The 18,580-nt window shown below is 46.7% G+C and overlaps 1 protein-coding gene and 1 long non-coding RNA gene across 4 annotated transcripts in view; one reads left to right on the top strand and one right to left on the bottom strand.

Annotated features, from left to right (window-relative positions):
• The window catches only part of ERMARD (ER membrane associated RNA degradation), a 433,930-nt gene that overhangs the window by 203,363 nt on the left and 211,987 nt on the right, over positions 1 to 18,580 (top strand). For all 3 annotated transcript variants that reach the window (XR_010176102.1, XM_063917638.1, XM_063917637.1), the window contains one exon: positions 9,538 to 9,677. Coding sequence is in view for 2 of the 3 variants with exons in the window: in XM_063917638.1 (XP_063773708.1) it covers positions 9,538 to 9,677 (140 nt within the window). In the remaining variant the exon portion in view is untranslated. The remainder of the gene's footprint in view (positions 1 to 9,537; positions 9,678 to 18,580) is intronic.
• LOC134910052 (uncharacterized) lies at positions 9,620 to 13,762 on the bottom strand. The gene is made up of 3 exons (XR_010176103.1): positions 13,572 to 13,762; positions 11,357 to 11,477; positions 9,620 to 9,830 (listed from the first exon to the last, which is right to left on the bottom strand). It is a non-coding gene; the product is annotated as an uncharacterized LOC134910052 (long non-coding RNA).

The raw sequence follows: 18,580 nt of genomic DNA, 5'->3' as shown, positions 1-18,580 counted from the left end.
CTTATGGGGACGAAAGGACTGAGTTTGAAAAGACGGTGTCTTTTTCTGCTGAGAGGTGACCTGGGGTAAAAAGGTGGATTTCCCAGCCGTCGCCGTGGCCACCAGGTCCGATAGACCGACCCCAAATAACTCCTCCCCTTTATACGGCAAAACTTCCATATGCCGTTTGGAATCCGCATCACCTGACCACTGTCGTGTCCATAAACTTCTTCTGGCAGAAATGGACAGCGCACTTACTCTTGATGCCAGGGTGCAAATATCCCTCTGTGCATCTCGCATATATAGTAATGCATCCTTTAAATGCTCTATAGTCAATAATATACTGTCCCTATCCAGGGTATCAATATTTTCAGTCAGGAAATCCGACCAAGCCACTCCAGCGCTGCACATCCAGGCTGAGGCGATTGCTGGTCGTAGTATAACACCAGTATGAGTGTATATACCCTTTAGGATATTTTCCAGCTTTCTATCAGCTGGTTCCTTGAGGGCGGCCGTATCAGGAGACGGCAACGCCACTTGTTTTGATAAGCGTGTGAGCGCCTTATCTACCCTAGGGGGTGTTTCCCAACGCGCCCTAACCTCTGGCGGGAAAGGGTATAATGCCAATAATTTATTAGAAATCAGCAGTTTTTTATCGGGGGAAACCCACGCTTTGTCACACACCTCATTTAATTCATCTGATTCAGGAAAAACTATGGGTAGTTTTTTCACACCCCACATAATACCCCTTTTTGTGGTACTTGTAGTATCAGAAATGTTCAAAGCCTCCTTCATTGCCGTGATCATGTAACGTGTGGCCCTACTGGACATTACGTTTGTCTCGTCACCGTCGACGCTGGAGTCAGTATCCGTGTCTGGGTCTGTGTCGACCATCTGAGGTAACGGGCGCTTTAGAGCCCCTGACGGTGTTTGAGACGCCTGGACAGGCACTAACTGATTTGCCGGCTGTCTCATGTCGTCAACAGTTTTTTGCAAAGTGCTGACACTGTCACGTAATTCCTTCCATACGACCATCCAGTCAGGTGTCGACTCCCTAGGGGGTGACATCACTATTACAGGCAATTGCTCCGCCTCCACATCATTTTACTCCTCATACATGTCGACACAATCGTACCGACACACAGCACACACACAGGGAATGCTCTGATAGAGGACAGGACCCCACGAGCCCTTTGGGGAGACAGAGGGAGAGTTTGCCAGCACACACCAGAGCGCTATATATATATATACAGGGATAACCTTATATAAGTGTTTCTCCCTTCTATAGCTGCTGTATTTGTATTATCTGCCAATTAGTGCCCCCCCTCTCTTGTTTTACCCTGATTCTGTAGCAGGACTGCAGGGGAGAGTCAGGGAGCCGTCCTTCCAGCGGAGCTGTGAGGGAAAATGGCGCTTGTGTGCTGAGGAGATAGGCTCCGCCCCCTTTTCGGCGGCCTTTTCTCCCGCTTTTTTTTTTTTTTAGGAAAACTGGCAGGGGTTAAATGCATCCATATAGCCCAGGAGCTATATGTGATGCATTTCTTTAGCCATATAAGGTTTAAAACGTGTTTTATTGCGTCTCAGGGCGCTCCCCCCCAGCGCCCTGCACCCTCAGTGACCGGAGTGTGAAGTGTGCTGAGAGCAATGGCGCACAGCTGCAGTGCTGTGCGCTACCTTATTGAAGACAGGAACGTCTTCTGCCGCCGATTTTTCCGGACCTCTTCGCTCTTCTGGCTCTGTAAGGGGGCCGGCGGCGCGGCTCCGGGACCCATCCAAGCTGAGCCTGTGATCGTCCCTCTGGAGCTAATGTCCAGTAGCCAAGAAGCCCAATCCACTCTGCATGCAGGTGAGTTCGCTTCTTCTCCCCTTAGTCCCACGATGCAGTGAGCCTGTTGCCAGCAGGTCTCACTGAAAATAAAAAACCTATTTAAACTTTTACTCTAAGCAGCTCAGGAGAGCTACCTAGCATGCACCCTTCTCGGCCGGGCACAAAAATCTAACTGAGGCTTGGAGGAGGGTCATAGGGGGAGGAGCCAGTGCACACCAGCTAGTCATAAAGCTTTTACTTTTGTGCCCAGTCTCCTGCGGAGCCGCTAATCCCCATGGTCCTTACGGAGTTCCCAGCATCCACTAGGACGTCAGAGAAAAACAGAATATTGTCTTTTGTTGTGAACCACAAGTACCAGCATGTGGGGAAATAACAAGCCCGCTGGTACCTGTAGTTCTACAACAAAAGAAATACCTAAATAAAAACACAACACACACACCTTGACAGTAAAAATGTATTAAAACACACTCACACATATTTACTACATCCCACGCCACTCAATCACGTCCACTTGTCCATGTAGAATCCAATGGAAGTACCTGTAAAATGTAAATATATACTTAAAACTAATCCTGCGAAGCTCAGTCCTCTTCTTTCCTGAAGTAATCCACAGGGTGAGAAAAAAAAAAACGCAAAAAACCCTGGACCCCCCATGACTGCTGTCACTAGAGGTCCCGCCAGCCAATCAGGGAGCGCCACATCATAGCGCTCTCCTGATTGGCTGTGCGCTCCTAGCCTGTCAATCAGGAGTGACCCCACTTAACTTGGCGGTTAGCCGCAGACCGCAAAGTTCCCATCATAGGCTAGAATGGAGCGCTGCTAAGCTCCATTGTAGCCGGTGCAGACCTCCTTATTGGCTGTGCGCTCCTAGCCTGTCAATCAGGAGAGCGCAATAACGTGGCGCTCCCTGATTGGCTGGCGGGACCTCTAGTGACAGCAGTCGCGGGGGGGGGGGGGGTCCCGGCAATGGAACCCCTTTAGTGCGTTGGACCAGGTTTTTTGCGTATTTTTTTTTTTTCACTCTGTGGATTACTTCAGGAAAGAAGAAGACCGAGCTTTGCTGGATTGGTTGTACATATTTTTTTCATTTTACAGATGCCCCTATTGGATTCTACATGGACAAGTGGACGTGATTGGGCGGCTTGGGGTGTAGGTAAGTATGTGTGAGTGTGTAAGTGTGTTTTAATAAACGTTTACTGTCACGGTGTGTGAATTTATTTGGGCATTTCTTTTGTTGTAGAACTACAGGTACCAGCGGGCCCATTATTTTCCCACATGCTGGTACTTGTGGTTCTCCAAGTACCAGCAAGTGGGGGGAGGCTTGCCGGGACTTGTAGTTCCACAACAAAAGACAATATTCTATTTTTTACACTTGGAAAGGCTATGAGCCCTACACCCACCGCCCAGGGGTGCGGGGGACAGCTTCGGGCTTCACCCCTGGCCCTTGGGTGCCTGGGGGGGGACTTGATTTAAGGAGTCTCACTCCCCCAGGGTACCCCCAGGGGTGACTAGTGGGGGGGGGTAATGCCACGCCCGCAGGGACCAGAATAAATGTGTCCCCCGGCTGTGGCATTATCTTATTGGCTAGTGGAGCCTGGTGCTGGTTTTAAAAATACGGGGGACCCCTATGTCTTTTGTACCCCGTATTTTTAAAACCAGGATCGGCCCAAGGGCCCAGTGCTGGTTGTCTAAATACTTGGGGACCCCAGTCATTTTTTCCAATGTATTTAAACAACCAGGACCAGCTCAAAGAGCCCAAGGCTGGTTATGCTTAGGAGGGGGGACCCCTACCATTTGTTTTTGGCATTTTTAACTATTTCTGACCCTTTTACACAGATAAGCATGCACGGATCTCACTGATCCGTGCATGACTGCCAGAAGCAGGTTTATTTGAAAGCTCCATTTTTTTTTATGAATTCTATGCTTTCCTGTCAGTGTTTGGCTACTGTCGGCAGTGATTGAGAATACAAATTCTTAGTAAATTGCCGAGTTGTATAAAATAACAGCCGTGTTTGACCGATGGTCTATCCATTCGTATTTGTTAACTGTGCCTGAAAAATTAGTACGGATAGCCCCAACACTGCCGAGATTTGTGTTTAGTAAATTCCCATGATCACACTTAGTCAAAATAATAAAGAAATTGAATGAAATCTGGACCTTAGTATATATACCCCAGGGTGTCATAGAATAGTTGAATAGTGAGTGAAACAACCCCAGTGTATTAATACCCAAACCTTCGGGAGCTTTGAGATTCTTTAATGACTTTAAGATGTTAAATCCATTTGATTTAACCAATTTGTCTGAACGACCGTTTTTGACAGTTTTACGGCATTTAGGAGCAAATAGTCAATTGTAATTTTCTCCCATACGTTACCAGATTTTCATTCCAAACAGACAGATCTGACAATAAATCTTTAGGTGTATGGCCAGCTTTTCTCTTTGGTTAACAGTGAGAGCCTTTGGTATGAATTGTTGGTAGTATGCCACTGAGTTGTTCTGTTTTGGACTGTTGACCTGCTGAAGAATTAAGCTTGACCAGACTGGTTACCTGCTGAAAGGTTAAAGCTGGACTGGACTAGTTACCGGCTGAAGGGTCAAAGCTTAACCGGACTGGTTACCGGCTGAAGTATAAAGCTGGATCGGAATAGTTATCGGTTGAAGCATAAGCTGGACAGGACTGGTTACTGGCTGAAGCATAAGTTGAACCTGATTGGTTACCAGCTGAAGTATAAACTGGACCGGACTGGTTACCCGCTGAAATATAAAGCTGGACCGGACTAGTTACTTGCTGAAGTATAAAGCTGGACCAGGCTGGTTACGGCTGTAGTATAAAGCTGGACCAGGCTGGTTACGGCTGTAGTATAAAGCTGGACCAGGCTGGTTACGGCTGTAGTATAAAGCTGGACCAGGTTGGTTACGGCTGTAGTATGAAGCTGGACCAGGCTGGTTACCGGCTGAAATATAAAGCTGGACGAGACTGGTTACCAGCTGAAGCATAAGCTGGACCTGATACTGCTGCACAGGAGATCAAATGCAGGTTCACTTGTCACACACGCAATGTACTAATTGCGCAGGCCTCTTTCTGTTCCTGGAGACCTGCTTTTTACTCTTTGGTAGACTGGCATTGGTGGAAGGAGTCAGCTGAGAGTAACCAGCACTCCTACTGGTGAATAGTCTGATCAGCTGACCAGGAAATACAGATGCTGGAACCTCTTGTGAACACAATGAACAGAGATACAGATGGAGCCACACTCACTGAGCGTGTCTACATCGCAGGCGGGGGAGCTTGGCGTGCGGGGGAGCTTGGCGGGCCCCTTCCATTCACTTTGAATGGGGCGTGTGCACTGGAGTCCATCGGGTGCACTCAGTTGCAGATGGAGCCACGATTAGCGTTGCTCCATCTGTACCAGAAGCTGTACACAAGATCCTGCTGATTACTCACACAAAGGAAACCTACACAGGTGGCTTAATCAGGAGAGAGAGTTAGGGTGTGTACACACGGTGAGATCCCTGCTATGTACAATTTTGACTATGCGATTTCCCTTGATCTCCCCCAGAGACCAGATAGCACAGATTGTACAGATTTTGACTACCTGTGCTTGAGATTTTATCTCTGTACGATTTTGGCTAAGTGCCAATTTTGACTATACTTTGTTCTAGATTGTACACTAGATAGTCAAGATTGACTTGCCTGCACAGTCTATCGAGCCTTACGATACCGACCCCATGGGAGCGCGCATCAGGATCAAATCTGTATCGCAAGCTGCCTAGCACCATGAGATTTGCACTAACTTTTCTTAAAATTTTGACTATATAGTCAAAATCTCACAGATTTATCTCACCGTGTGTACACACCCTAACACAGACACGTGCTGCAACTTGGAAACTGAAGTCTGCATTTAGTTTGCAAGACAGAGAAATCCTGAAATTCCTGCAGAACAGAAGGTAAAGTACAAGGAACACTTAGTACATGCATGGAATAATCCAAGATCCTGACAGGAGACAGTTGTAAAAACTGGATACTGGAAGACTAAGGCTTGGGGATGGCAACTGTAAACACTGGATATTGATTGACTGTGACTTGGAGACTGTAACTGTAAAGACAGGTACTTGATGACTGGGACTTCTGTGAAGACTGGGTGCTTGATGATTGGGACTTGGAGACGATAACTGTGAAGACTGGAGATAGGATTGCGGCGGGTCAAATACAAGAATTAAGAAAATGGGATACTTGGGTAAATGTGGCTGAAGAACTCAGACTTTGGAAACTGTATTCTTGGAAAATGTGACTGAAGCACTCTGACTTTGAAAACTAGACTTTTGGCAACTGAGCAGAGATCCCAAGGAACCACCAACAGCTCCGGACTACCCGCAGATTCCACCTGGCGAGCTGGCAGCCGCAGGAGGCAGTGCCGGAGCTGGACTTTGGATCAGAGCTCAGAGAGAAGTGGAGTACTGTGCAGATGAGCAAGGCAGGACTCAAAGCACCAAGCAACCAGGACGCCCACAGGAGCACAAAGCTGAAGCACCTTCTAAGAAGAGCAACATAAAGCACCAGCAGTGTTTGAGTCAAATCCAACCCCTTTTAAAAGGGGAAGCATAGACCCGAGATAGGAGGATTGAGTCATAAAGTCAACCTTTTCGCAGATGATATTCTACTCTGTCTGACCAACCCTGAATCCTCCCTTATCGGTCTCCACGCCATATTAGATGGGTATTCTAGAATATCATACTATAAACTGAATACATCCAAAACGGAGGCACTACCGCTCCACATCCCACCACATATCCTGGCCTTACTTAAGGATAAATACAGATATGCTTGGCAAGCGAGAACTATTAAATATTTAGGTATACATCTATCGCTTGACAGAGATCTGTATGACTATAACTACTCACCTTTGTTTAGCGCCTTCAAAAAATTGATTAAAGAATGGTCTTTACATGAAATCCTTTGGCTGGGGCGTATCTCTGCAACTAAGATGGTACTGCTTCCTAAACTCCTTTACCTATTTTGGGCCATCCCACGCAGCTTCCCTAAACGTCTTAGTGTTAGGGGCTAATAAAATTCTATCACACTTCATTTGGAAGGGATCTAGACCGCGTATCTCTAGGCAGGTTCTGTCATTGCCGAAGGGCTTTGGCTGGGTTGCTTACCCCAACTTAGATGCATATCACTCCGCCTGCATTCTTAGTCAGGCCCGCGACTTGTATGCCACCCATTCCCCCAAACCATGGGTAGTCATTGAGAAATCCTTTAGTGTCGATTAACATTACAGATCTATTTCTACTGCCGATAAATAACGTTCCGAAATGGACTGGTCCTGGAGACGCGATTAGATGTACTTTGAAGTCATGGCACTCAGTGGCTATATCTGACCCAACTATTGCATTACCGGCAGCGGATCTCTCTAACAGAACCGTTGCTTGCACTATCCCTGATCTTATATTAGACACCTGGATTGACGCTGGAGTTGTGAGATTGAAGGATGTTTTCTTGAATGATGGTTTGATTCCCTTCTCTCAGCTTCAGTCTCAGTTTGGGATATCAAAGCATGATTTTTTCAAGTACTTACAATTACGCCATTGGCTCCAGTCTAATGTTGACAAGTCTGGTGGCCCCCTTCCCCTACCTGCTAATCTGCTCTCTAGATTGTCTACTTCTGGTCATAGGGGTGGGGTATCCAGATGGTATCAGTATATTATTCTTTTGAATAAAACCGGTAAACTCCCTGCGCAGATTAGGTGGGAGAAGGGGTCTGTCTATTGTACTTCAAGAGGAAGAGTGGGATACAATTTTCTCACAGTGCTTTAAGATCTCTAAATGTCTCCAGCATTCAGAAATGTTCTATAAACTATGCAATAGGGCGTACTTCACTCCGCAGAGGCTTCACCGTATCTGGCCCTCGACCTCCCGGCTATGTTGGCAAAAATGTGGTGATGTAGGTACCATTCTACATATTTTCTGGGATTGCCCAGTTTTGAGGCCTCTGTGGACGGAGGTGTTCTCTCTTTTGGGGGAAGTGGTGGGAGCGACTGTGCCACTAGATCCACTATTTGCCTTAATCCACTACTCTCCTCACGCTCTCCTCAGCTGCGACAATTCTATTGTAGGTCACATCTTAATATCAGCTAAGGCGGCGACAGGCCAACTGTGGAAATCACAGTCCATACCTCACATTCAGACGGTTATTAATAATACCCATAAGCACTTCCTTTTTGAAACAGTGGGATGTGTGTACTCTTCCTCTCCTTCTTCTATCTATATAAGATGGTTTAAATGGAGCGAATTCCGGGAGAGACAGGGTCACTCCGTAATTTTTAGTGATCCCATTGATATGGCAATTCTAAACTCTCCACAATCTGATAACACCCATTCGTAACAGATGCCCCCTATCTATCTATCTACATATCTTTATGTTACAATATCTGAGTAAGGTATTCCCCTGACATATATGGTTTGTTTTTTGTTTTTTTCCCCTCGTGTGTCGCTGTCTTGCTATGTCTTTCTCTCTTTTCCTCTCTACTGAGCTCTCTATCTTATTACTTTTATGGTTATAGTTATGATTGATAGTTAAAGAAACTATGTACACTATTAGTGAACTGAGCCCCTGAATTCAGATTTGTTGTTTATGATCGGGCTTTATGTGTTAGCTCAATGTAGCACTCTCTATACGATGTATGTTCGTGTACATTTATTTGTTTTTTCCTCTATATTTGGAAATTAATAAAAAAAATCATTATTGAAAAAAAAAAGGGGAAGCATATTGGGATTGGCTGAGAACCCACAGGAAGCACTGCTATTGGCGACACTGCGTGCAGGGGTCTGCAACATGGCTGCTCCCATAACTGCAGACATACAAGAGAAGGGTCCTTTTCTTTGCTGAGTCCCTGCTCACTGAGCTCCAATGCCCACACCCACAGCCTCCATCAGTCTCACTGCAGCCCCTCACACAGAGCAGCAACCAGTTTCCCGCCACCGCAGCACTACCATGCACCAGACAGGGAGACCCCGGAACCCGGCGCTCACGGTACGACCCTGGACCCTAACGCACTGTTCTTGTGTGCATTGGCTGTAGCTGAAGGTGAAACCCTACTGCTGTGATTGCTTTGTTCTAAAAAATATTAGTAACCTGCTGTTGTGTGTGGAAGACCTGTACAGTGGCTGTTGAGTTGTAGTGAATAAAAACCTACTGCTTTTACCACCTGCTGGCCGTGTCTCTTACAGGTGTCACAATTATGATTACTTGCAGTAACTACAAACAGTACCTGTTTGTTTTCCCTATGTATGAATTGGTCAATCATAATGAAACTGTATGCAGATGATAGATCTACAGTGTCTAGGTTGACAGTCGATAGGTTATCAGCAAATGGTCAACATGCATAAAGTTGACAGGTACAAAAGGTCGACATTGCTTAAGGTTGATAGGTTCAAAAGATCACCTAATGGTCAACACATGTTTTACCAACATTTGCGCGATTTACTATCCACATGAACATCTATTGGGAATAGTCATGTTCACCTTAACCACTCTCTACCTTTTTGTATGTCAGCCTTTTGTACCTGTCGACCTAATGCAAGTTGAACATATGTTTTCGGCCTAGTAACTGTCTACCTAGACATTGTAGATCTATTATACCACACCCAATGAAATACAGTCTACACATTGAGAAATTCTGTAACAGATTGCTGTAGATGAAAACATTCTGTATTTGTATACTCTGTCCAGGTCAAGGATTGGATTATGTTGAAAGTGTCAGGCAGCTGGGACCACTGTGTGATGCAGTTCATACACATCTACTGTCATTGCCTAATGAGAAGTATGAAGAAGCATTTCAAGATTGTTTTCAGTGGACTAACAATTGTGAGGTAAGAGGGAGTTCTCAGAATATTCTTCTGGCACAACTAACAAAAGAATTCTGATGCTTTCATTAGCCCAATTTGTGTGAAGTTCCGTGTCTCATTCAGTCAGCGGTATCCTGACACAGCCCAGCCTATTTAGCCGTTTGTTTAGTCTGTTACCTGAAACACAAATCGACAGTAGCTGTGTCAGAGTTGAGTCAACTGCAGGAAAGAGACTTTTTTGCTGTGAGAAGAAATTACAAAATCGGCATTAGGATACTAGAGTTTTCCTTTACCAAGTCCTTCTACACCACACGTGTAGGGCTTTAGTAAATGAAAGATAACATAAACTTGGGCAGCTGAGTGTATTGTTTCAGGGGGATCCAGTAAGGATCCCGGCTGACAAACAGACACCGGAATCCCAATACTGATCAGAATGTTGGCACCGTCATCCCGAATTAGATCACAGTGCCAGCGCCGGTGAACCAGATGAAGTGACTGATGAGCCACCGGATTGGAAAGCCCCATTGGGAAGTTACGGTTTGGCTGCTGGGGGAGGATCAGTCTGCGGGAAGGTGGGTTTCTGCTTTAAGTGGAGGGGGGGGGGGGGGGTAGGTTTAGGCACACACGGGGGGGGGGGGTTAGGGGTTGGAGCGTTAGGTTTAGGATGTGGGGAGGGGGGCGAAGGTCAGTTTTAGGCTGCAGTAAGGGAGGGTTAGGGTTAGTGGTTGAGGGATTCTAAAAGCGGGATGATGAGGTCGGTATTCTGACCGCCAGCATCCAGACCACCAGCATTTTAGACCCAACCTGTTTCAGGATAATAATCTTGCTGGTGGAGGCTAAGTGGTAACTTTACCAAGCAACTTTCCTGCATTTTTTTTTTTTAAAGTGGGTTGAAAACAAGCAGATTTATTAATGGATACACCTTTTATTAATCTGCGGGTTCACAAATTGCTGGAACAGATGTCTGAGTTCCCCCTTAACAAATGAGATGTTAGGGGTACCTAACATCTAATTTCTTAGGGGTAACTTAAAGCATACACCATATGGCCTTTAGACAGGGCCGTAACTAGGGGGGGGGGGGGGGGGCTAAGGGGGCATGCGCCCCGGGTGCAGGATTTGAGGGGGAGCCAAGGAGTTACAGAGGAGCAGGGTTATTATATTTTTGTACCGGCAGTGCTGTGCTGCTCCAGTGAGAAAGCAGACCGCTCCCAGGGCAATGTATCTGACCCACCTGTCTGCCCGCAGCTGGCTTCAAAGCTGTGCGGGTGAGCTCCAGTACCTATGTCGGCTTCTGTATTAAACTCTCTTCTTTGCCATGCAGTGCTGCGACTAGCGTGCAGTGCACTGTACAAGCTTTAGAAGCGCACTGTACTCTGTTAGCAGTATCAACCTCTGCTTTGCCTCCCAGATGGGGGGATTTGGTGTAGCTTATAGGGGGATGTAGTGTAGTGATGTAGTGTACCATATAGGGTATGTAGTGTAGTACAGGTTGAGTATCCCATATCCAAATATTCCAAAATACTGACTTTTTTGAGTGAGCGTGAGATAGTGAAACCTTTGTTTTTTGATGGCTCAATGTGTCAAACTTTGTTTAATACACAAAGATATTAAAAATGACTGCCTTGCCCCGGGTGACGAAAATCCTAGTATCGGCCCTGCTTTAGAACACCAGTAACCTATGAAAAAAAAAAAATGACCCATACCTCCATGCAATTCCTGTTGTGTGACAATCTGCTGGAACACTTCATTTTAGAGTATGTACTGAAATGAGGAATGTGGGGGAGAAGGGCAGGAGGGTGTATCAGAATCGGTCTGCAGAGCTCCCTAGGAAAATACAGAGATGGGGCTTACAGGCTCAGTGACACATTTATCACATATACATTTTTATTCTCTTCTCTAAACAGACATTTTAATTTTCACCCTCATTTTATTTCTGAAAATCTTTGCCTTCAGTTCCTAACATTCTTCAAAACCATCGGCATTTACAGTTCCGCCACACACTCCTGCCACAGCTGCTGTTTTTTGGTCATTGATATTTTTAGAAGAAATTCCTGTCGACTAACAGTAGGCACTCTTATATTTGCAGGCAATGTATGAGGGGTTGCAGGGGGAGGAGCTTATTTTTTTTAAAGCTACATCTGCAGTGCCAACCTACAATCCCAGTGTCCCACAGCCTGCTTCAGGGAAAATTGTTCAGCAGTAAGTGACCAAAAATCAGTCAATGAGGGTGGGGGAAGCACTTTTAGAGGGCAGCATTTCCTTAAATCTGCAAAATGACATTTAACCCCCAAGCCACTGGATAACACTGCACAACAGTGAAAATAGTTACTTTTAATTGATTTTAGAATGCAAAAAAACAAATATGACATTTAAAACTCTGTCAGCTCTCTGTTTTGAGATAGTTGGATAGATATATGTAAAGAATATAGTTTTAAAGTGCAGGCTATCCGCTGTAATTTGAGGGTGTTCTAAATTAAAGTAAGGGTTTAGGAATTACAGCTGTTTAATATTTAGCCCCCTCTTTTTGTCAAGAGTAATTGAACAATTTACTCAAAAGCTGTTTCCTTTGTTATCTCTCATCAATTAAGAAGGCACAAGGTCTGGCGAGCACATGGAGGGCTGTGCGGCCCCCCAAAGAAATGCCACCCTACACCATTACTGACCCACTGCCAAACCGATCATGCTGGAGAATGTTGCAGGCAGCAGAACGTTCTCCTTGGCGTCTCCGGACTCTGTCACATCTATCACATGTGCTCAGTGAGAACCTGCTTTCATCTGTGAAGACCACAGGGCGCCAGTGGTGAAGTTACCAATCTTGGTGTTCTCTGGCAAATGCCAAACGTCCTCCACGGTGTTGGGGTGTAAGCACAACCCCCACTTGTGGACCTCGGGCCCTCATACCACCCTCATGGAGTCTGTTTCTGATCATTTCAGTAGACACAGTGCTCCTCCTGTTCCTCCTTGCACAAAGGCGGAGGTAGCGGTAATGCTGCTGGGTTGTTGCCCTCCTACGGCCTCCTCCACGTCTCCTGATGTACTGGCCTGTCTCCTGGTAGCGCCTCCATGCTCTGGACACTATGCTGACAGACACAGCAAACCTTCTTGCCACAACTCGCATTGATGTGCCATCCTGGATGCGCTGCAATACCTGAGCCACTTGTATGGGTTGTAGACTCCGTCTCATGCTACCACTAGAGTGAAAGCACCGCCAGCTTTCTAAAGTGACCAAAACATCAGCCAGAAAGCATAGGAGCTGAGAAGTGGTCTGTGGTCACCACCTGCAGAACAACTCATTTATTGGGGATGTCTTGCTAATTGCCTATAATTTCCACCTGTTGTCTATTCCATTTGCACAACAGCATGTGACATTGATTGTCAATCAGTGTTGCTTCCTAAGTGGACAGTATGATTTCACAGAAGTGTGATTGACTTGGAATTACATTGTGTTGTTTAAGTTTTCCCTTTATTTTTTTGAGCAGTGTATATATGTGTGTATGTATATATATATATATATATATATATATATACACACACACACACAGTTAAAATGCTGGCTGCTGGGATCCCGCCGTTCAGGAGACCGACGCCAGAATCCCAGCAGCCGGTGAAATGTGGAACGAAATCCCGACAAGCACAGGGTATGCCACTTGGTTGGTGGGTCCAAGCAAACAACTGGGTGGGAATATGACATGTGGCGAGCAGAGTGATATATATATATATATATATATATATATAGTCAGCTGGTTCCTTTATAAATAAGAAAGAGGGCGGCACTCCAATAATCATGTGAAAAGATTCTTTAGTGGATAGTCATCTGTGTCGTTGTCAACGTTTCAAGGCTCGCAGGTCTTTTCGTCAGGACGCATATAACTGTGTCAAGTGAATACAGAGCATGTAATACAATTGCCATGAACATACCTTTATATGATGTGGATGTCTCCAGGGTAGTAGCGTCCGTTGTTCCCTCCCGCTCTGCAGCAGTGACGTACTTCCGGATCCGACGTCACCCAGGCGCCCGTCCGGCCCGTCACTAGGCGTCCCTAGCAACAGCCGCGGCTCTCCCCCTGCCTCCCGGTGGTCCGACGTGCGCCACCCTGTAGACACCACAATAAAGTGCATAGTGCATCTCTATAATGTGAAAAAAACAAATACACATCCATAAAAGCGTGAACAGTAAAATTAGTGAACAAGTAATACACTGTGAATATGAAATGTGCACTAATGACTTTAAAAACCATTAAAAAAGACAAAAAAACAAACCAGAGAAGCAATCTTATTGAAAAATCCATACTGACTGCTCTGAAACTATATCTGTTTTTGCCATGTTACTATAAACTTCTCTATCAATTAATGCAAATCTTAAATCGTCCAACAACATTCCCATGTTGGATCTAACCTATATATAGTCTATATACAATTTCAATTATGCTTACTTACAACTATGGGGTATATGCAATTGCGGTCGAATTCCCGTAAATGTCGAAAAACTGGACATTTTCGCCCCCCCAAAAAAATCGACAATGCAATTCAGTACTTTTCGTAAATAAAACGGACTTTCCAAATTCGACTTTTTGAAATTCGACATTTGTCAAATTCGACATTTCTGCAATGGTACAAATGCGGCAATTCGACAAAAGTATATTCAATTGAAGTTTAGAAATTCGACAACAGTGCTTTTAGAGAGTAAATTCGTCATTTTCAATCCGCCACACTTTGGTGGTGGAATCTAATAAAAAAATTTAAAAACATGTTTTCTCTAACGTCCTAGTGGATGCTGGGGACTCCGTAAGGACCATGGGGAATAGACTGGCTCCGCAGGAGACTGGGCACTCTAAAGAAAGATTCAGTACTATCTGGTGTGCAGTGGCTCCTCCCTCTATGCCCCTCCTTCAGACCTCAGTTAGAATCTGTGCCCGGCCAGAGCTGGGTGCTCCTAGTGGGCTCTCCTGAGCTTACTAGAAAAGAAAGTATTTTGTCAGGTTTTTTATTTTCAGAGAGCTTCTGCTGGCAACAGACTCTCTGCTACGTGGGACTGAGGGGAGAGAAGCAAACCTACTCACTGCAGCTAGGTTGCGCTTCTAAGGCTACTGGACACCATTAGCTCCAGAGGGATCGAACACAGGTACCTAACCTTGATCGCCCGTTCCCGGAGCCGCGCCGCCGTCCCCCTCGCAGAGCCAGAAGTACAGAAGCAGCAGAAGCAAGAAGACATCGAAATCGGCGGCAGAAGACTCCTGTCTTCACTTAAGGTAGCGCACAGCACGGCAGCTGTGCGCCATTGCTCCCGCAGCACACCCACACACTCCGGTCACTGTAGGGTGCAGGGCGCAGGGGGGGGCGCCCTGGGCTGCAATTAAGATACCTGATGGCAAAAGTATACATATATACAGTCAGGCACTGTATATATGTGCGAGCCCCCGCCATATTTCCACATGAAAAGCGGGACAGAAGCCCGCCGCTGAGGGGGCGGGGCCTTCTTCCTCAGCACACCAGCGCCATTTTCTCTTCACAGCTCCGCTGGAAGGACGCTCCCCAGGCTCTCCCCTGCAGTATACAGGTGCAATAGAGGGTAAAAAAGAGAGGGGGGGGGCACATAAATTTAGGCGCAGATAGATATATATATATATATATATATATATAACAGCAGCTACTGGGTAAACACTAAGGTACAGTGTAATCCCTGGGTTATATAGCGCTGGGGTGTGTGCTGGCATACTCTCTCTCTGTCTCCCCAAAAGCCTTTGTGGGGTCCTGTCCTCAGTCAGAGCGTTCCCTGTATGTGTGCGGTGTGTCGGTACGCCTGTGTCGCAATGTTTGATGAGGAAGGATACGTGGAGGCAGAACAAGTGCAAACAGATGTGGTGTCGCCCCCGACGGGGCCGACACCTGATTGAATGGATATGTGGAAGGTGTTAAATGATAATGTAAGCTCCTTACATAACAGATTGGATAAAGCTGTAGCCTTGGAAATGGAATTGCTCATGGAATCGCTCAGAGCGGTCATTGCAAGCCTGGAAGAGGGGGATTTTATGGTGTCTCTGGACATCAAGGATGCTTACTTGCATGTCCCCATTTATCCACCTCATCAGGAGTACCTCAGATTTGTGGTACAGGACTGTCCTTACCAATTCCAGACGTTGCCGTTTGGGCTCTCCACGGCACCGAGAATATTTACCAAGGTAATGGCGGAAATGATGGTGCTCCTGAGAAAGCAAGGAGTCACAATTATCCCATACTTGGACGATCTCCTCATAAAGGTGAGGTCCAGAGAGCAGTTGTTGATCAGTGTAGCACACTCTCAGGAAGTGTTGCAACAGCACGGCTGGATTCTGAATATCCAAAAATCACAGCTGATTCCTACGACGCGTCTGCCCTTTCTGGGCATGATTCTGGACACGGACCAGAAGAAGGTGTTTCTCCCGGCGGAGAAGGCTCAAGAGCTCGTGACTCTAGTCAGAGGCCTCTTAAAACCGAAACAGGTGTCGGTGCATCACTGCACGCGAGTCCTGGGAAAGATGGTGGCCTCATACGAAGCCATTCCCTTCGGCAGGTTCCATGCGAGGATCTTTCAGTGGGATCTGTTGGACAAGTGGTTCGGATCGCATCTTCAGATGCATCGGCTGATCACCCTGTCCCCGAGGGCCAGGGTGTCTCTTCTGTGGTGGCTGCAGAGTGCTCACCTTCTCGAGGGTCGCAGGTTCGGCATACAGGACTGGGTCCTGGTGACCACGGATGCGAGCCTCCGAGGATGGGGGGCAGTCACTTAGGGAAGAAACTTCCAAGGGTTGTGGTCAAGTCAGGATGCTTGTCTGCACATAAATATCCTGGAACTAAGGGCCATATACAACGCCCTGAGGCAAGCGGAGCCCCTGCTTCGCAACCAACCGGTGCTGATTCAGTCAGACAACATCACCGCGGTGGCTCATGTAAACCGCCAGGGCGGCACAAGAAGCAGAGTCGCGATGGCGGAAGCCACCAGGATTCTCCGGTGGGCGGAGAATCACGTGCAAGCACTGTCAGCAGTGTTCATTCCGGGGGTGGACAACTGGGAAGCAGACTTCCTCAGCAGGCACGACCTCCACCCGGGAGAGTGGGGACTTCACCAAGAAGTCTTCGCGCAGATTGTAGGTTGGTGGGAACTGCCACAGGTAGACATGATGGCATCCCGCCTCAACAAAAAACTAAAAAAGATATTGCGCCAGGTGAAGGGACCCTCAGGCGATAGCTGTGGACGCGCTGGTAACACCATGGGTGTTCCAGTCGGTCTATGTGTTTCCTCCTCATCCTCTCATACCCAAGGTGCAGAGAATTGTAAGAAAAAGAGGAGTGAGAACAATATTCATTGCTCCGGATTGGCCAAGAAGGACTTGGTACCCGGAACTGCAAGAAATGCTCACAGAGGACCCGTAGCCTCTGCTTCTCAGACAGGACCTGTTACAACAAGGGCCCTGTCTGTTTCAAGACTTACTGCGGCTGTGTTTGACGGCATGGCGGTTGAACGCCGGATCCTAGCGGAAAAGGGCATTCCGGATGAAGTTATTCCTAGATAAAGGCTAGGAAAGACGTGACCGCAAAACATTATCACCGTATATATAAATATGTTGCTTGGTGTGAGGCCAGGAAGGCCCCTACAGAGGAATTCCAGCTGGGTCGATTCCTGCACTTCCTACAGTCAGGAGTGACTATGGGCCTAAAATTAGGATCCATAAAGGTCCAGATTTCGGCCCTATCCATTTTCTTTCAAAAGGAACTGGCTTCACTGCCTGAGGTTCAGACGTTTGTTAAGGGAGTGCTGCATATTTAGCCCCCTTTTGTGCCACCAGTGGCACCTTGGGATCTTAACGTGGTGTTGGATTTCCTGAAATCCCACTGGTTTGAGCCACTTAAAACCGTGGAACTAAAGTATCTCACGTGGAAAGTGGTCATGCTGTTGGCTTTAGCTTCAGCTAGGCGTGTATCAGAATTGGCGGCTTTGTCATGTAAAAGCCCCTATCTGGTTTTCCATATGGACAGGGCAGAATTGCGGACTCGGCCGCAGTTTCTGCCAAAGGTGGTGTCATCTTTTCATTTGAACCAACCTATTGTGGTGCCTGCGGCTACTCGTGGCTTGGAGGACTCCAAGTTGCTGGACATAGTCCGGGCTTTGAAGATTTATGTAACCAGAACGGCTGGAGTCAGGAAGACTGACTCTCTGTTTATCCTGTATGCATCCAACAAGCTGGGTGCTCCTGCTTCAAAGCAAACTATTGCTCGCTGGATCTCTAACACGATTCAGCAGGCTCATTCTGCGGTGGGATTGCCGCAGCCGAAATCAGTGAAAGCCCATTCCACAAGGAAAGTGGGCTCTTCTTGGGCGGCTGCCCGAGGGGTCTCGGCATTACAACTTTGCCGAGCTGCTACTTGGTCGGGTTCAAACACATTTGCAAAATTCTATAAGTTTGATACCCTGGCTGAGGAGGACCTTGTGTTTGCCCATTCGGTGCTGCAGAGTCATCCGCACTCTCCCGCCCGTTTGGGAGCTTTGGTATAATCTCCATGGTCCTTACGGAGTCCCCAGCATCCACTAGGACGTTAGAGAAAATAAGAATTTACTCACCGGTAATTCTATTTCTCGTAGTCCGTAGTGGATGCTGGGCGCCCGTCCCAAGTGCGGACTTTCTGCAATACGTGTATATCGTTATTGCTTAACAAAGGGTTATGTTTATGTGGCATCGGTTGAGTGATGCTCATTTGTTATTCATACTGTTAACTGGGTATAATTATCACAAGTTGTACGGTGTGATTGGTGTGGCTGGTATGAGTCTTACCCTGGATTCCAAAATCCTTTCCTTGTAATGTCAGCTCTTCCGGGCACAGTTTCCTTAACTGAGGTCTGGAGGAGGGGCATAGAGGGAGGAGCCAGTGCACACCAGATTGTACTGAATCTT

Source organism: Pseudophryne corroboree, chromosome 4 (genome assembly GCF_028390025.1).
Source record: "Pseudophryne corroboree isolate aPseCor3 chromosome 4, aPseCor3.hap2, whole genome shotgun sequence".
Lineage (NCBI taxonomy): Eukaryota > Metazoa > Chordata > Amphibia > Anura > Myobatrachidae > Pseudophryne > Pseudophryne corroboree.
Note: the sequence above shows the minus strand (reverse complement) of the source record. Positions and strands in the feature narration are given on the sequence as shown.